At 41.0% G+C, this 20,608-nt stretch overlaps 1 protein-coding gene across 1 annotated transcript; it reads right to left on the bottom strand.

Annotated features, from left to right (window-relative positions):
- Positions 1–990: 990 nt before the first annotated feature.
- Positions 991–20,556, bottom strand: prss12 (serine protease 12). The gene is given in 15 exon segments (XM_029431626.1): positions 991–3,051; positions 3,769–4,064; positions 7,371–7,493; positions 7,996–8,074; positions 8,742–8,947; positions 11,592–11,733; positions 14,127–14,347; positions 14,617–14,758; positions 15,702–15,880; positions 16,476–16,626; positions 16,865–17,037; positions 18,027–18,165; positions 19,918–20,271; positions 20,274–20,370; positions 20,372–20,556. Coding segments are annotated over 15 exon segments (2,736 nt in total). The 5' UTR covers positions 20,462–20,556; the 3' UTR covers positions 991–2,707.
- Positions 20,557–20,608: the final 52 nt, after the last annotated feature.

Genomic DNA, 20,608 nt, shown 5'->3' with positions numbered 1-20,608 from the left:
AAAAAAGTGTATAAAGATAACCAACAACGCAATAAAGAACAACGCACACAAAAACAATATTTGGAAGAAGCAAAAAGGTTTTAATATTCTGTGTAAAAAGATACTGCCACGACATTATTAACACTATAAAATTAAATTAAATCTGAAATTAAATTACCATTAACATTTATTGACGCTTATATTTTCAAGTGAATTGTTTATCTATGATTTAGTTTTTTATATTTTATTTATACGTTTAAGTTTTTATTATTTATCTCAGCCCGAAGACATTTTTTTATACTAATTGTTACTTTGTTTAATATTGTTGTACATGTTTTATGTCAGGGAATACAAAAACGTTTTTGATTTTCCATAACGTTAACCATAATAAATGAGCTGCAATGTTTTGTAATATGTGATAGTGACCACAGGAGGGTGCTCTCAGACAATAGGGACAACTGTGCTCGAGCTGAGAGCAGTTCTTTGAGTTCAGGCAATCAATTCAGTAGATATGAAACAAGATCAATTATGATGCAGTTGCATGTTTACTCCAACACACATTCCCACTGCAGCGTGTTGTACCTTCTGGGCTTATTAGTTAAATGAAATATCTGCCTCTGTGTTCATGTGTTTCCAAAAAAACTCTTTGAATAACTACCAGTGTGACATCATCGCGACATAATTACATTTTGATTGAAAACTGTTTTGTAACTTCACTATGCTTCATCAAGAGTCTAAAGAATGGCTCACTGATGAAGGCAGTAATGTATGATGATTTGCCTTTCATCTTTTAGCAACTTAAATATTTTAAAATCAAGTAGAAGCTTATCTAAAGCCAAGGCAGAAATCACATTAGTCACAATTATCAGAGCCAGACAACATCATTTGTTTATGATGCCTTTCAACATTATTTGAAGCATTGTATTAGCTTATGGTTTTGTATGCATTTTGTTTTTTTAAATGCTTTTTACAACACTTGAAGTAACCGACAGTCTATAAGTAAACCCCAATCTTACAAAGGAAACAAATACACATTTTAATTATACAGCAAAAGATGTGCAATTGCAATTAAAATTTCCCCCCCATACATAATTATGCAATACAGTTTAACGTAATGAGTTACCCACAAGGTGGTGCTATTTTTTGGCTTATAAATAGAAAAGAACATACAGTAAATGCATTAAAATAAAGTGTTTTGATACAAGGAGCAAATTAAATAACAATAACTGTTCAAAAACTAAATTAATTGAGAATATTTGTATTTATGTTGCCAAGATTTGACTGTAGCAGTTGGTCCCAGTTCTTAAATGGGTGTTGAGTCAACGTTACGTGTTTGCCTTGTAAATGAGGACAACTCAGAAAATGGCTGCCATTCCTGCAGACAGTGTGACAAACCAGTGACACTGTGTGCGAGTCTGTGTGCATACACATTGTCTGACATAGTGGTGTTCATTTTGACAGTTTGCAGTCAGAAACAAACTTGAAAGACCTCTTTTGTTTTCCAGCTGTTGTCACATTTCAGATGTGTGGGAATTGCAGATTGTGTAACATAACGTGCAACAACCACTTAGAAAGTATATACAGTGACACCAACATGTTTTTACATAAACAGACTATGGAAATTGGGACTCAAATTTTAAAACTCTCTTAAAGACACAAAAATAAATCACTTTTTTTTACAAAATGTTATTTATAAAGAAATGTTACAGTACATAAAAAAACATAACACAGTCATTAAACACCAAATAACAAGGCAGTGTAGTTTTTTCAAGTGTGCCAGATTGTCTCCATTCAGTGTTGTCAAAATCTCAACAACACTTAACAAAAGAACATGAATTAGCAGTGTCAAAATGACAAATCAACACTTGCTATTATGTGCTTTGATTCAGAAACACTTTATTCTCTCTGCAAATGTCCAGCAGCACTGAGACACGGTCAAATACTGATTGGATGTAAATTATGAATGCCTGAGTAATTACTAAGACCTGATATCTGCTTTTTACACAGCAAAACAATGAGCACAAGAGAGACACAATACATAAACATTAAGGAAATGAGGTTAAAAGACATATTTCAGTTTTGCTAATGTCAATATGACTAGAATGCTTAACACAAAATCACCGATTATTATGCATTAACCTAAAAGTGGGGTTCATATCATGCCATTACTTACTGTGTACGCATGAGTGCATACATTTATACTGTATGATTATTAAAACATTTTTACTGTGGTCCCTTTTCAACATTTTTAATCACATATTTCATATTATAAATTACAATATAATTTTTATATCAAAAGCAAGCACAGAAAACATTTGGGGGGGGGGGGGGGGGGGGAATACACATTTTAGTGTAGTATGCAATGTCACAAGAAACAACAAAACGATATTTAAGTTACATAGTTGCATTTTCTTGAGTTGAGATTTAACGCCATCTAAAATATTGCAGCTCAAGAGGATAAGAAATCAATAAAAATAAGTGCTTATAACTTAGATGAGAGAAAAGACAGACAAGCATTCCTCTCTCTAAAAAATATGTAAAGGTTTCTAAGTAGAAAAAGTCCAGCGTTGCCTTGTGCTCTCCATTTAAAAGTCAGGTTGTAACTTACATCACTGGACAATGAGGTCATAACATCATGACATCATGACCGAAATACATTGTTGTGTCAGCTGTGACCTGACCAATCGAGTAAGTCTCGAGTGTCATTCTTTCTGAGAGGTCCAATTTGTCATTCACCTTTCATCGTCTTTTTTTCTTTTCTGTCATCACGTCCAATCACCTTGCGTATCCAGGAGCTGAAGGCAGAGACTTTGGTGTAGACGCCAGGGGACTGCTGTGTCCGACAGGCATGACCCCAGGACGTGACCCCGTAAACTACCCAACCCCCTCCCGGACGCTCACACACCAACGGACCTCCACTGTCACCACGGCAACTGTCGACACGCCTCTCCGACTGGATGCTGCCGGCACAGAGCATGCGGCTTGTGAAGGCACTGTGGAAATACTGCAGGCAATGACGACGGGGAAGTAGGGAGAGGGGTGCCTGTTGTAGGGTTTTGGAGTATGAGCGACCTGAGAAAGAGGCAAAGCGTTAGAGTTTAGAACGAGAGGTTTGCAAGAGCATGTGTGTGAGCGTCGTATATGTTTTATCCATGATAGTGGCATGTCTCTAGGCATGGCAATGGCAGTCGGTCGGCCAATCTTCTGGTCCTCTAGCGCCTCCAGCAGATTGACATGTTTGGTATTAAGTGAACTATTAGATGGTTTGCCATGACATTTGGTACAGACATTCATGGTCCCTGGAGGATGAATTGTAAAAACTTTGATCATCTGTTTACACATGTTTGTGTGTGCGCAAGAATGTCAATGGTTTTCTGTAAAAACCTGTTTTGATTTTCACACTATTTTCAAATTGATTTGACATTTGTGGATGTGAAGCGCATAGTGTTTCCCATGTGCATGACAAGTTGGCCTTGACTTGTTAGCGGGCGGCAGAATCCACCTGACTTGACCTTCTTACCAAAGGCTCCCTGACTTTTTTCAGGCATTAGATGGCTCTAATTTAGAAATAAATCAATGTCAAGGTTTCTATCAGTGTAAAGAGAGGCTGTTTTCTTTCATCTCATGAAGGTTCCCATAAAATATATTTTTCTGTGAAAAGAAATTCTAATAATAATCTATCCCACAATATCCTCCCTCCCTTCTACTGTAACTCCCTCCCTCGTCAAGGTCCTACACCTTCTCATATACTGTGCCGCAAACGTGTTAAATGCCCACACATGCCCTCACCCGTATCACCCCAGCCGGTAATGTGACAGTTGCTGGCTTGCTTGAGCACTCTCTCTTTCCTCATGGGTAGACAGGCTGGAAGAACATGACGGCTGAATGACACACACTCTCCCGGCATCTGACCCACTGCCCCAGGTGACAGACGAACCAAGGCAAGGTCGTAATCGTTGCTATGGGAGTGGTAGCTTGGGTGGATGACAATCTGATCAACGCCGTACTCCTCTTCGTATTCCTCAGGGACGAGGGAGTGGTAGTCGCCCACTCTAACTTTATACTGCTTGGTACTGTTTCCATACCTGCAGACAGAAATAGAGGGAATGGATGAAGAGAGGCCATTAGAGAAAGAGGGTGTGTGTGCAAGAGCAATCCCACTGCTGTTGCGTAAAATACGTCAATATTTTTCAATAGTTCATCTAGAGCTGGAAAAGGTAAGCCTACACAAGCCATTACACTGAGAACACACGGTCATACAATCTGTATGAATTGCCTTAGTAGTAGAAAACAATATTTATTTTTTTAATATGCCCATATGTTTAAGGCTCTATATTTTCCCTGCAACATTTTGGATAGGTTATCCCTAGCCCTCATGACACTCATGATCTAATAACCAACTTGCCTGCTTTTTAAGGGTGACCAGATGTTTTGTCTCTGGTTACCTTTGTAATTATCTTTTCAAGTCTCTTCTTGGAGTATGTATATGAAAATATTTATCTTCTTTCAACAATCAACCATTTTTATACCCGTTGGCATTTTATTTTTTCGCTATTATGTTTGTGTCTCCCCTGAGGCAACTCCCCTGAAATACTTCATATGTTTAATCAGACAGTCGTAAAAGCGTTTCTCATGTAAACAATCAGCTGCATGGTCTCTCCTTTTCTCTGCTGCACCTCCTTCTTCAACACAACATTGTTGTAGTGCTTTTAAACATTCAATCAATTCACTATAAACCATGACTAAGAAAGTGTTGCACATTTCTTGCACTATTTCTAGGGGCTTTACAAATGAACACTTGGAAAGAGAGCAAGGATAGGCAAGAATGATAACAATAAATCTGTCATTGTGCCCGTGTGTTTAAACTGACATAATGAAGTGTTTTCCATGCTTTCTATTTACTTTCTGGAGATGTTTAGCCTTTTTGAAATGGAGTGGGAGAGAAGGAGAAGAGATAAGTAGGGTAAGTCAGGGACAAAGGAGAGGGAGGGAGAGAAGTAAGAAGAGGAGAGGAGTGAAGGAAGAAGGCCTTTCGATTGAGCCAAGTCTCTGTGTCCAGTTACAACTGGTAGAGTGTTTCCGGAAAGACCTGCTGACCTGGCAATGCCACGACGTTCCTGGCAGAGCGGAGACACTGCTGACTAGTCATCTACGTACAGTACATACCGAACATAAAGGCAAAATCTCAGGATTAGAATGGAGTTTGAATGTGACACCAAAGTTTCCTTTCACGTTTGTTGTTGTTGATAAAAGCAGTTACAAGTTGTGTCCCTGTAGGCAAGCCCCCAGCTGTACAGCTACAAGGTATAAATAGGTTTAACATGTCGACAACATGTGACAACAGCCCGGAGGTCAATTTTTATGAACCTACTAATCGTCAATGGTAGTGTAAGGGATAAGGTAACATGATCGTGTTACATTTGGTAGTTGCACCTTAACACTTTATTATAAAGTGATCTGTGCTTATGTCAAAATTAGACAAGCTGAAGTGGGTATGCCAACTTGTTGATGTATTTTCTGTATTTGTTTGTTTGTTTGTTGCCATGTGTGCTTGTGCGTGTGTGCATCACCCTATTTTGGTTAGCGTAAACGAAAGCTGACACTGTTAAGTCGGAAGTTCCTATCTTGGTTTGCATGCTCTGGCTTACAGGCGGCAAATTACTTTTCAAAGCTGTCATAACTGAAGATACCAGCTTGCATCACTGATATGTGATAAGGCAGGCAAGTACTTGTAGAGTCTGACCTTTTTGGTTTGCTTACAATTTCCATGATAACAAATATCTTAAATACAGCTAAAAAATACCATGTGTTGGTGTTCACTTACAGTATCCTTTAAGCAACAATAAACATCTATCAGAAATAATTGACTGTTACACTAGGACAGTGTTGTGCTGTACACATGATGTGCCAATCTGCAGCAGTCAGCACAATGACACAATTGTAGGAATGTCATCTGTCTGGATCTGACTGATGAAATCCACAAGCTACAATCAATTATTAAAACCCATTCAATGCATATAGCAAAGCCTGAGGCAGTAGGTGAGTGAGCACAGAGTCATTAAACCCAGACTTACATGAATTTGTTTGGATAAATTCTATCATTTATTTACTCTTGCATAAGCAAGCTATGACACTCAACCACAAGAAAGATCAGTTAAAGACAGTGTTGTATCTATGGCTAACTATTATGGCTACTATAGTGCCTACTGTGCAGTTTTAAAATGACTTCACACTGTTAGAGTCAGAGCAAAATTAAGTATCACCTCAGCCAAGGAGGCTATGTTTTTTGGTTCTGTATGTTTGATTGTTTGGCAGCAGGATTACGGAAAAACTACAGACCTAATTTACATGAAAGTTGGTGGAAGGGTGTAGCGTGGGCCAAGGAAGAACCCATTTTTTACCGGATTCTAATCACGGAGCGGATACACAAATTATTTGTTACTTTTGTTAAGATTGCGAGATAGGGCATTCAGCCTTAGCGGAGGTCTGCGCTCTCTGAGTGCCCTTCAAATTCAAATCTGCAATTACACTAGTGCTCAGCTAATTGCACTGTTTGCATTAATCAGTCCGAGAAGTCCTGATTGCTACATCCCGAGTGGTCTTAATTTGCTTCATAGCACAGCTGTATGTTTCCTGTGTGTGTCATTTAAAAGGAAGAGGATATACAAATCACATCGCAGAGTAGAGGTTCCTGCATTAGGAGTACACCTCTGGCAGTGGAAAGGGCCTGGGTAGGTTTTAGTGAATGACCGCTTCCTGTCTTTAATGTGGAAACATGAGGATTTATAGTGGTAGAGCTGCAGAGTCCTGTTAAGAGTTGTGGTTTTCCCAAACCCAATTGTTGGAACTAATACTTTAAAATAGAGACCTTACATGTGCTGTACAAATATCAAATGCAGACTTTGGGGTTAAGTGTCCTCGTTTTTCTCTTTCTGTTGCCTCCTCTGCTGTATGCATTAGGTGATTGATGTCATGTTGGTGGTGCCATGTGGAGGCCCCTAGACCAGATTAAGTGGAGATGATGTCTTTCTGTTGACTGCACCACAACCACAGCCAAACCACTACTGATCAATGGTCACATTGTTGAGGTTATCATGCCTCCGCAGCTCAAGCTGCAGGCAGTGGGAAATGTATGCATAAGCACACCGACATTACCATAAAGATAACTTCAAAGACTCAACCGATCACCGACAGCTGACCTGAGGAAACGCCGACTGACCAATGTTGTGGAACCATGGAATAGAGCGGTGGCCAGGATGAGAGGGAAGATACTTGCCATGTATTTTGAGTGGCATGTAAACAGATACATGAAGGTGTATTATTATTTCCTGGCCTCAAACTGTGACAAATACATACGTGGGTTAATACATGTCGGTGTGTGTGTGTTTGACCTCTTGAAGCAGTGTGCTGAGGTGAGGACCCAGCAGGTGTCAATGAGAGTCGCTCCACACACCAACCTCCCGTCTCCTCGAGATCCTCGCAAACGAACTGCAGCCTGCCATGGCCAGCCACCCCTACACGCATGGACACACAGTTAGGAACACACACACTCACACACATAAACACACTTGGCATTTATAGAAGTTCACAAACCCTTAACAGGTGGCCAACATAGCAACATGTATATTCTATGCATGTTTATGTGAGGATACTAAACATTAGCATACCTGGCGGAATGAGTTTACATGCAGTACGTCATCTAAACATACACACAAATAAATACTCAGTACGAAAAACATTCTTTGGTTTTACATTTCCCCATAAATGTTCGGTTGTATACAAATACGCATAAATGTTGCTTTTTTTCTCCGTACACACACACACACACACACACACACACACACACACACACACACACACACACACACACACACACACACACTCTCTTCTTTTCCTGTAGCTTCAAATACAGGTGTTTTCCATCTAAGACTTGAAAATATGTTAATTCTTCGTCTATACGTCTCTGGCAGGCGTTCTCTGTGCGGTCATTAATCCCTTCTGTCCCTTCCTACTTACCTCAGAGAATTTTCTCCTCCTATGATTCGCCGCTGGCGAGTGTGTATGAGCCGCAAACCACAAATTGAGTTGACAGGATCTGACAGAGACAAAAGAGGAACCGTTGGGTGTGTATATGCGAGTGTGTGGGAGGGTGATGATTGTTAAACCATACATTTTGGCTCAGATGTTGCTCTTATTAAATATTTAGACTGATCCTAAAAATAATAATGTTTGAAATTCATCTTTCACGACCTCAAAATAAAGTAAATAAAACAAATGAGAGATCATTTTCATAGTCTGTGTGTATGTGATGTTAAAGTCTACAAACATAGGTTGAGCGCTTTTTTCACAAGAAGTCATTTATATTGCTGAAGAGACCAAACAAACTCCTGCATTGGTTTGACTTTCCACAGTATGAGAAATGGAAGTAATAGCATATGTGTAGGTAACAGATAGCATTGTGTCAGTCTACCCTGATGTGTGACAGACAGGGTGAAGCAATAACATTGGTCTCTCCATTTTACCATCTGGAAACACACACACACACACATGGACACACACATACTGAAGTCCTCTCAGAGTCCTCTCACAATCTTACCTCAACTTTTCTTTAGCCATTTGTTTCTCATTATTTTTTCAGTGTTTAAGACATAATGGAAATGTTTTCTAAACAGTAGTCTCATGCACGCTCAATGCACACTCAGATGCTCCAAATAAATCACGAAAGCTCCATTTATTTTAAGGAAAAAAACACCCTGACTGACCTTTCACCTCTTTGTAGCTGGGTTGTGCTTCACCATAGTCACAGATGACCCCAGCGTCCTCACTATGGCGACAGTTGTGCGTGCCGGGTGCCTGTTTGATACAGTCTGCTAACGAACGCTCCTCGCCGCTGCACTTCACATTGTCAACGTGGATGGGCCCTGTGCCTTCCCCGAAGTACGCCATTACACGGGCCTTTGCCACCCCACTGTGGAGGATAGAAGGGACAAACAACACACAGACATTTCATTGCCATTGCCTTATAAATTATAGTGAACTGGAAGACTGTTAGAACTGCCAAAATACTAGTTCATATTAGGGCTGGAGATAAAACAAACTGCAAAAATAGAAGTAAGAGCAACAAAATACAAGTTATTTATGTCATTTAAAGAAATAGTTAAGAAGCCTTGAAGCTTTTAAAATAAAAAGAGTCAGTGGAATTGGATGGTCTAATAGTAAGAGGTGATTTATTCCAAACGTTTAGGCAGTGATGACATGTTAGTATAGATGTTATGGTTTGACATTCTCTGGCTGTGACGCAAACCGGGTCAAACCCCTTTTACAATCTGATAACAGTATTTGTATCACTTTCTCACCTCTGACTTTAATTAGCAAACAGCTAAGATGCAGAGGCCTGTATGTTGTGGCTGTGTATGTACAGTATGCCTCTATAGACTGTAACTGTGATTTTAATTAAGACTGATAGATAGCCCACTGAGAGGAACTCATGTTGCGTCCCTGGGGTTTGATAGGTAGCAGGTCTTGTATCCCCCACGTATCCAAAGGGAATCTCATGTCTCTTATTGAAACATCTAGAATCGTGTCTGTGTCTCCAATAGCTCCCTGTGCGGTACTTAGCTTGCAAAGGGTGAACCTCCAAGTCACTTGGAACTAAGCCTAGAGCCTGACATCAAGCCTGCTTGGTGTGTTTCTGTGGCAACACAACATTAGTCAAAGATCCAACACAATCTGCTTTGGATACCAAATTCTCAAGTTAGAAAGGAAAGGCAAGAGTTTTCTCAGACATCATTTTTCATGTATGCGTCACGTGGCAACACATTCACAGTGGGATTTTAAAGGCAGGCTTACAATAAAACCGTATTATTCCCAGCTGCCCTCTAATTTTGTATCTATCACTCATATGTTGTGTTTATGTCTATATATTCATTTTCATATTATGATTGCCTTTCAATTGGTTTTAAATTCATGTTGAAGTGTAAGTATATGTAAATAACTACATTTAAAAACTACCTCAGTCTATATTACATAGAATTGTACTATATAAATACATTTGCATTCTTGCCTTTTGCCACATTTGCAGAAATACAAAATAAATAGCTGGAGGGGGACAAACAAGGTCCCTTTGCCTTCAAGTCAGTTACTGTTTACAGGTTACTGGTACAAGTATGGGTCAGTATGATTCATTCCACATTATAGGCTTTATTTTGTCCACTAGCAAATTAAGTTGTTGCCAAAAATACGTTTTTATGTATTATGCTGGCAAATTGTGTGTGTGTGCATTACATGTACGTCCTTATCCAAGGTGCCTCTGGATCAAACTGTTGACTTTGAATATAATTTGTGTGATAGTGTCTGTGTCTATGCGGATTTAGTTTAATCACCCCCAGAGCAACCTCTAACCCTTTGGAACATGCTGTGTATGTAATGACCTTTCACCACACCCTGCGCGAGACAGAATGATGATCCTAACATGGCTTTTACACGCCTGCAACACGCTTCCTCTCTCTCTCTCTCTCTCTCTGTCTCTCTCTCACGCGCTCCAGATGTTTCTTTCATCTGCACGCAGATGTGTCACAGAAAATTGGGTAGCTAAGGGACGAGTGTCCCATGCTGAGCAGTGATGAGAGAGAAAATGAAGACAGTTTGTTACGGTACAGATTTCCCTTGCCATCCCATTGCCATTTCTTTGGAAAACAGGACAGTGTCTCAGAGGACACAGAGAGGATGAGATGAGGTAGTTTGCTTCGCCTCAACATATCTGTCACTGTGAATGTGTCATGCACAATTGACCTGCCCTTTAATTGGATGTTTATGTTGGCTCTACAAAAGGGCACAGCTAAGACCGCTAATAAAATCAGCTGGCAGCACACCAGAGGCGGCTCATAAGAAGTTGTCAAAAACCTGAGTGCACAGTTTGTAAAGATTGATTAATGAAATATAATACTCTAAATAATTCGAAGCATATAGTTCAAAATTTTCCATTTTAGGTTAGCTTGAAACTCGAGGCGTGCGTGATGAAGTGCAAACTGAAAACAGAGACGGGTTGAAGAGACGGAGGGATGAAAGACAGACAGAGAAAATGGGAGCCGGTGTAAGACAGATGCCAAGTCTAAGAAATGGTGATTGATTTTGCAAACAGAGCAGGCAGTCTGGATTCACTTACGTGAGTGTAATGTATAGAGTGATCGCATTTGCAATGCCACAGCTCAAAACTTAGCCTTTCTCAAAAACTTTAACTCAATTCCAACATCCTGACTATGACGAAAAGGAAAATTGTCAACCAAGTTAACTTACATTTTATCATTTCAGTTTTGAAGTAAAAATTACAAAAAATATACAACTTTCTCAGAAGTCTTTGGAATGTTGGCATTCTTGACTAATTGATAAATTGACTAATTATCGATAGTTAATCCATTAAGAAAATAATCGTATGCAGCTATAAAATGCACCCATCGCTCCAAACTTCAGAGGTCATTTTTCCTCCTCCAAATTCAATCTACATAAAAATAGCCATTTCCAAAAGCTTTGTCTTCCCATATGGCATTATTTTAGCTCATGTTACCCAGAAAGAGGCTACTCCAACACACATGCACATATACATACATACATACCTGTAACCCAACTGTCGGCACACCACCTCAGCATCATGATCAGACCATCCGTCATCACACACGGTCCCCCATTGTCCAGACAGATGGAGCTCCACTCGACCTTCCCTAGGGCTCTCTCCTCCCACAAGTCTTACTGGAACACCTGAAGAACACACATTCACAGAAAATGCATTTTAGACCGACTACACAGATTCAACCTCTCTTCTGTTCTCTGAAGTTACAAAAACCAGCAAAACACACTCATGGAAATATTCAGACACTAAACACATTCCCTAACACACCTGATCCTCCAGGCTAGCATGTCTAGTGAACAGGGCATGTGCGCTCATGTTCCCTACAAAAGGAAGTAGCTTGAACACCTGTCTGTTTGCATTCTCGTAACCACTTGTGTGTACAGAAGGGGAAATTGTTAGACTATAAAAAGATACAGTGTTTTTATTTTTGATTGGAATTCACTCGCACTGTTAATCAAATCAGTCTGGGCTTTAAGTTCAAACCATCCATCATCATTGTCTGCACACGGACGCCCAGACACGCATACACAATCACACACTGATCGCGTTTATGTGAAAGCTAATGTATTTTCCATGCGTGTACAGTTTCAGGATCAGTTTACACAGTGTCAGGTATTTTTATGCTATGATAAATAAAGTTGGTTGTTGTGTTTTGTAGCTCAAACGTCGTACACAGTAATACAGTCGTAATACAGTCGTTTTCTTAAACAGCAAACCATAAAACACCTTCAGCAGGCGTCAGTTTAGACTGGAATTGTTCTCGCTGACTGTATCGAGTGGAATGATATGCCACATTCAAACATTGTGTGTGTGGCACATAAGAATTGTAGGAGGGGCAGATTAAGGTAATATGAGAGAGAGAGCGAGCGCACGCGCGAGAGAGAGAGAGAGAGATCAGAGCAAAGCCTGGCTTATCTGCTTTTTCTCCTTTTCCAAAAACAACATAAACCAATCTGCCCCGTGGCATGTTGAGCGGGAAGGAGGGATTTGCGTACGCACATAAACACTCAAACAAATACACACAAACAAACACACACAAATGTTATGTAGTAATGACACAATTCTTTAGTGGGTGTTTGTTGGGTGAGAGTGTCCCTCAGGCTCTTGCCAAAAACATAATCTACCTAAATCCAATTTATCATCCCTTAAAAAAACATAATGTATCATTTATGTGACATTCACCAGACTTATCAGACTCATATCTGTTACATTCAACATCAAGACAGATGCCAGAGAACTTATATATAGTATGAGGTGAAGTCTAGTTCCATCCAGCTCTACGTTTAGACATCTTTATTGGTATCTGGAGGCTATAGACATAGGCTTGATTAATGGTGTAACCGTTCAACCCTTCCTCCCTTTTTCAGCAATCAGTAGCACCACTGAATCCTTTTGTCTCCCCTATAAAAAGGAAGAAGTTCAGTGTTATGCGTGTCTGGCAGCAAATCAGCCCACTAGTGCCTGATATTTTGGAGTTAAAAATAGAGAGGAATAGTGACAGGAGGGAGACTTACTTTAGGTTAAAGGTTTGCAGTAGATCCATTTAATCATGATGACTTTACAAGTGGCCCAGTTAATAAGGCAGGACAAGCCAACTAACAGCTGTGCCTATTAGAGCTAGCATGACTTACATCATCCTCTAGCTGTCTCTTGGAGAATGTTAGCTTTCCTCTTCTAAGTAATATGAGATCAAATTAACTGCAGGTTGAGTTTGGCAGAGATCTAAGAAACAGATTTCAGATCAGCTTGCACTTCCATTCTCGGGCTTTATGAAGTTACATATAGTCTTTCATCATTTGCGTTCCTGTTCTCCACTGCCTATAAAGTTATGTATACTCTTAGTGCAAAGTTTAGCTTCGACAGTCCTTGTTTCAAGCGAACATTATTACAGATAATGATATCAGTATGTTTTATTTCTAATCTTAACTATTTTACATTCTTATTATGACAAAATGCTTTACAAAAATCAAGAATTCAGAAGGTGTATCGACCAAAGGGAATAAAAATATACAAGTGCAATAAAGAGCGAGTCGGACTGTTGCTGATATGAAAGATAATATTGGACAGCAGTAAACAGAATTAAGAGGAGACTCCTCCTCTGGACCTATAACAATGAATTCAGATGTATTGTCACAATAACTATTTAACCAGAATGGAAATTTAGGAAAGACCTCTACACTTTATGAAGGCAAATACTTGCCTCACATCTGATTCTCCTAAAACACTGGCCAGAAAGGTTTAGAGATTGCCAACTTGTGTGCTTGCTAACTTGTAAACCTCCCACCTCTAACCTCAAACATCCCCACATGGACAGCACATTTCCAGGTGTGTTGTGATAACAAACTAACCTACGGTTTCAAGTAGCCCTGCCTCTTTGTCTTTCAAAGTAAAAAAAAACTCACAATCTTCATAAGCACAGACCACATACTGTACATAGATAACAGTTCAAAGTTACATGCTCTGCCTCTCGTCCTATCTTTAACCTTTTGAGGTCTCACAGTAAGATAAGATTCTGTCTTACTCGTTGGAAGACTAACTCCATTGCGATCAGGGCTGCAAGCGATGTTAACATCTTCATGGTGTGTGCAGTCATGACGGAGCCACTCCTTCCTGTTGCACACTAATAGGCTAGGCTCTTTCCCTGTGCAGCTCACATCATCCAAAAGAATGGGACCTGACCCCACCCCGAAGCGTGGGACTGGAGTGATGTCTAGTCCTTCGTAAAGGACAGTCTCACCTAATCTGCAAGGTAGACAAGTGCACAAACAAACACCATTTTAAAAAAAAAAAACATATTAATAGTACTGAGGGTGATGCATGTGTATATTACATTACATTACATTACAGGTCATTTAGCAGACGCTCTTATCCAGAGCGACTTACATTGAACTAAGTACAGGGACAGTCTCCCTGGAGCAACTCAGGGGTACAATGGTGGCAGCCTGGTATTGAACTCCCGACCTTCTAGTGTTTGTATATGTCTTACAGGGGGCATGAATACTTCACATTACCTGTAACCGAGCTGTCGGCACACCACTTGTGTGTTAGAGTCTGTCCAGCCGTCATCACACACTGTCCCCCACTGACCACGGTAAAATACTTCTAAACGTCCCTCATAGCTGCTTGCGCTCCCAACCAACCTAACGGAGCCATCTGGGGAGAAAGACAGGCAGACAGAGAGTTAGGTAATGCCCTCGCTAATAAGGATACATTTGAAAATGTACGTTTTTTTTAAGGCTTTCCATCCGCATGAAACCAACTTTTTTTTTTTTTTAATCAAAAATAGATTGAGTTATTATTATTGATCACAATATAGCACAAATAAAATGCTGCAAATTACATTGTAATTATTCAGAAAACAAACACTGCTGATGCAGTTATTTCTGGCTGCGGTAATGACAGATGTAAGATCCTGTTCGGACTTAAGAGCCAGGGTCTGCAGCCTGGATTCAGTGCTTAAGACTTCTGCCTTCACAAATTGGCCACCTGGCAACACACCAGACCCTTACATCTCTCTGTGTGTGTAGTGAAACCACACAAAACCTTTTCCACATTGTTTGCTCGGACTGAGCCATAGTCAACCTCCATATTTCTGGGCTTGGCCACCATGGGATCTCCTAAAAGCACTCCTCTAATGCCTCACTGGCTCCAGGAGCGAGCTAATGTGGGGAAGGTAGAGTTTCCCCCTGCACCTCTTCTCATGAAAGTCTTAAAAAGTATTTTTCTCTCTCCTGGAACCAATTGCCATCCCCTTTTTAAATAGAACATTTTGACTTCATCGTCGTAACAGGAAACGCGCAGGTGTAACTGAATGTAGGCATTCCAGTAACCCAGCATGCACAATACCACGGTCCTAGCTCCAGAAATGGAATGCAAGCATTATTAATGTTATCAGTTACACCTGTGTTTCACAAGTCAAAATGTCTGCTATGTGAAAGGTCTCTTGTCTCCAGCAACAAAGCGTCGGGAGTCATGGGTACATGCAAGCCCTTCTACCACAATAAAGTGGGAATTCTAGGAGGGGCTTCTATACCTTTATATTTAAGAAATATGTGAATATTATGGATTTCTAATACTGGGTCATGTGTTGTTCTACCTGTAAGAGGGTTGCAGGACACTCCTGCATCCTCAGAATGCAGACAGTTGTGTTCCCCCCAGGGACTTTTTGGACATTGCTCCAGGGTGAGCTCATTGCCTGTGCAACGCACCTCGTCCAGCCACACACGGCCTGAACCCTTGCCAAAATGTGCCTGGCCCCATGCCCTCGCCACACCGCTACAAAGAAAAGAGAAGACAGAGAATAATAGAAGGTTTGGTTTGCAATCATATTGATAAAATGAAAAAATTTTGAGAACATTTTTGAGAAATTGCTTGCCACGCACGTCCAAGCATATATAAACATTGAAACACCAACACCACAGTGCCACACACAAAAAAGGCACACACACGAACATTTGGGGAGAGTGTAGTGTTGCTAAATATGCATATCTCTGTGGTACTAGAATTCATGCAGGAACAATGAGCTTGATTCATTATCTGACCCCCAGATGTTCTTTACTGCTCGCTCTTCTCTGTGTGTGTCCGAATGGAAAGAATACTTCTCATACTTTTGGAGACAGAGGGAGAGACAGACGGCTGGACACCCACATTAACTTATCTGGGCTTCCTTGTCTATCTTTCTGTCACACTTGTTCCTCTTTTGCGCACAAAGTATGTCCTTTATGCTAATTACTGGTTGGAATTACTGGGAACAGGAACATGTGTGTGTGTGTGTGTGTGTGTGTGTGTGTGTGTGTGTGTGTGTGTGTGTGTGTGTGTGTGTGTGTGTGTGTATGTGTGTGTGTGTGTGTGTGTGTGTGTGTGCCTTTACCTCAGCCCCAGTTGTCGACACACCACCTCAGCATCACTGTCGTCCCATTGGTCGTCACATATGGAACCCCACTGCCCTGCATGGAAGACCTCCACTGTGCCCTCTGACCCTAATCGACCTCCCGCCAGCCGTATTGGGAGCGCCACGACCACTGGACCCAACACAAGCATAAAGAACGCATATTTTATAGTCATAGTCTACTTAAAGAATCTATGCAGGCACAAAATGCCGGGACTTTTTCTGATCTTAAAGTATATATTGAGGACAAACTAAAAATGTAGTCGGAGTTGTAGAATTGTTGAAGGTTTGTTGAGTTATTAGAGTTCTCGTTACATTCAAACCTCTATCCATCCATCATAGACCTATATTTCCCCATGAGGAACGCTTACCTTGCTGCTGTGTGCAAGTGATGGCTGCAGCCAGAGAACATTCCCCTCCATTCCAGGTAGTCTTAGGACACTGGAGCAGGTCTGGCTCCTCTCCTTGGCAATGGACTGCCCTCCAATGGAGCTTCGCCATGCTTGGATGAAACAGGGGAACTACACGTGCACAACCTGAGATCCTGGAAGGGGATCAATAAGCAAACAAGTTACTTTTACCTCTTTGAAATACGTTTTTTTAAACCACAACTGACATCAAACAGTCTTATATTATAGGTGTTGATAAAGACATCAAGAGAAATGCAACCTAATTACAGTTGCTTGGCACTTTTTTTCCAAGTCATCTGAGATAAATGCTGCAGCCAGGCTTAAGCGGCCCATCTCAGAGGAAAAAGCACAGCAGCCGTTATAGCCTGGTAGCAGTAACCTTGAACCATCTGTATGTTCAGGATTTGCCATTCCAGGGCCAACGCGGTCAGCAGTTTTACACCCAACAGCTTCAATAACTGGCCACGTGAAAGTCATCACCAACGATTCCAGCTGACATATGGCTGACATTTACTCCCCCCCTTCCTTTCCGCTGTGGACTTTCATTGAGTCCTGTGTGAATATGGACTAACAGGCATGTGTTCATGTCAGCATACATGCCAGCGCTGGAGTTAGTGTCAACATGTGTAGTAAGTGCACACAAGGTCTCTGTTCTCCAGGGACATAAGATGCTTTCTCAACTGAGAAACGGACCCCAGCTTATTAACACTGTCGATATGTATGTACTCTCGAGACCCGGCACATCAGTGGTTCTTCTAGTATGAAAGCATCTTAAAATTCAAGACCATACGACACAGTCAAGAGAGAGAGACATACACAAAGAGAGAGCTGGTAACTAGGTAAATAGCTGAGCACTGAAGGTATTTAAATACCTCTGGAGAATGGGGGGGGGGGGGGGGGGGTTGGAATGCAAGGGTCACATAAGAATTAGTGAGACGTACAAAGACTGTGAAGAGAGTGCATGCGTATGTCTAGGTTGTTGTGCAATTCTCTAACATTCCCAGCACATTTCCATCAGGCTCTTACCATATGTCGGATCTCTGCAGGCAGCTTCACACTGTGAATTTATATTGCTGATGGTCTGTCTGAGCGCATGTGTGAGTGTGTATGTGTGCTCTCTCACCCCTTGCCCAGCTGTCTGCAAACCACTGCAGCGTCTTCGTCACCCCAGTCATCACTACAGACAGACCCCCACACTCCTCCCAGATAGACTTCCACCCTGCCATCTAGCTTGGTGCGGCCTCCTTGCAGACGCACAGAGCCTGGGATGGAAAGAGGGTTGGAGAACAGTAAATATAAGCTAGATTTTTGATAAATAATCATCAGTAATGTGGATACAATGACTAACTGGATAAAGGCAAATAATAGAACAGCGGGAAAGTCTGGTAAGTTCAGAAAATTACATAATGTTACGGGAAAAAACAACATTTATGCCGTATTATGTTATTACAAAATCCAAAATCTAAGACAATATCTAGTCTCATATCACAATATCAATATAATATGCATATATTGCCCAGCCAGAAACAGTAAGGCAGACTGCATTTAATTGTAAAGATGACAGGGGATCACACAGGCATACAACATACAACTTATAAATGATCCAATGACTCGGTCTGTCAAAACTGCTGCATGTAGAAGTTCTCTATACACTTCAGTTCATGATATTCCTTGACATAACGTTTTATTTGTGTCACATCACAACTCGTCTATAAAAAGAAAGCGATAAAGAGATGGTGCTGCTAAAAATATTACATGCAATATAGGACTTTTTGAATATGTCCTTCTGGTTGTCTTTTTCATTGTCACAGCAAAATGACATATTCTATCCACACAGCATATCTTTCTCCCCCCCAAGAATACAAAATATTGTCTCTCTGTATGGCCACGTACCTCACTGCCATTCACAGATGTTTCCTAAAGTGTACACAACTTTCCTCATAAAATACTTGCTTACAGTGTGTGTGGGTGCATGTTTTTTTTATTGTTGGAGTAACATGATTGCTTTGCGTGCATCTATTTGACAAACACTGTACAACATTGGGCTATTACGGCAACAGAGAATGTAAGGGGTACATGTTCACACATACATAAGCACAGGTCAACCCCTGAAGTTAAATAATAAAGACATTCGATGTGTAGCCGTCTGTTTTTCGCAAAAGGTCAGAAACATAGAATGAACAGAATTTGGACTCCATATTTGGCCACCCCTCCTAAAGGTGCGCAATTGTTCATACATCTTAAATAACTGGATCAATACGTCAATTCCATGTATCAATTACCGGAAGGTAATTTTCCCATGATGTGCCAACACACTATAAGACTAAAAATACCACAGGCTGCTTGTCTTGTGCCAGATGGAAATCATACACCTTTCACCACTCTCTCTCTCTCTTACTTCTTTACCTTTCATCAATCCAGAGACGTAGAGCCCTCTATGCCCTCACTTTTCATTTCAGCAACACTTTAGTAGTTTAAGCCTGTGTACTTAATAGGTTTTGATAATGTGGTGTTCCCCATGTCAAATTACTTTTATGCGAGAAGAGAGATTGTATTGAGCCTACTCACTTTACTCTCTTGTGATCACTTGGACGGTGTTATTCCCAAACACACAATATAAGCAAATACCTGTGCACTCATTAAAACACAAATGTGCTTAGACTTGCCATCTGCATAGGCTGTACTCACACCTGGGACACTGAAGGTGTGTCCTGTCTAATTACTTCAGTGTGGGCTTGAACACAATCGGAGCTAGAAAGCTGTTGCACACCAAGCAAAAAACATTTCATGGTTATAAGATCTTCAGCCCAAATACAAATAAATATAACCTAGCATGTAATAAGTTACAGGGACTTTATGTATCTGGGGCAGCCTGCCTAGACTTTTAGATCCTCAATCAGTTAATATGGGGATAGGTGTCTAGTTGATAATGTTTTCGACATATTTCTACAGATTTAAGATTATGATTTCCAAATAAACACAGTATTGTTGTGTCTACAGGCCTGCGTGTTTACCTTGTTTACAGTCGCAGTACCCCCAGTCCACTCTGCCTTTGTGGTTCATAAAAAAGCACCAGGGTCGGATTCTGCCGTCAGGGTTGCGACAGTGATTGTGCTCTCCTATTCCTTTTCCCGGATAGCGTTCCTTGAAGCCGGTCACTTCGGTCCAGTTCATACACCGGCTGCCGGACTCCGTGACGTTTATCGCTCCCCCGTAGAAACCGTCTTTCCCACGGCTCTGGACGCAGTCAGTGAACGGCAGGATGAATGACGGGACGCTGCTAGAATAACATAAGCCGCTATTTACAGCCAAAAGCGCGGCTGTTAGAGCAAGAAATGCCAAATTCATGTTAAGTCTCTGGTTGTAGGGAGCTGAAGACAGTGGCTTTTATCATCAGCAGCTTCTATCATCAGCTCAGGAGACGATTTCCAGTCAGGCTCATCGCCCTGCCGTGGGGCGAGAGTGAGAACCGGGAAAGGAGAAACGACCCAGATCAATGAAACTCCTTTTTGAGTGGGCTAATGGGCAGGCAGCCCCAGAACCAAAATTCAATAACATGTATTCGAAGTAATTTCCCCCATAGGCTATTGCAATTTTACACCATTTTATTATGTGTGGCAATGTTATGTCCTCCAATATAAAATTAGCCTACGCTATAGTAGCATGAGCAAATATACAGGGAGTAGAGAGGGACCCGTCCTGTTT

The sequence above is a fragment of the Cottoperca gobio genome, chromosome 1 (genome assembly GCF_900634415.1).
Source record: "Cottoperca gobio chromosome 1, fCotGob3.1, whole genome shotgun sequence".
Taxonomy (NCBI): Eukaryota; Metazoa; Chordata; class Actinopteri; order Perciformes; family Bovichtidae; genus Cottoperca; species Cottoperca gobio.
The sequence above is the reverse complement of the archived record's forward strand: the minus strand, read 5'-3'. Positions and strand labels throughout refer to the sequence as shown.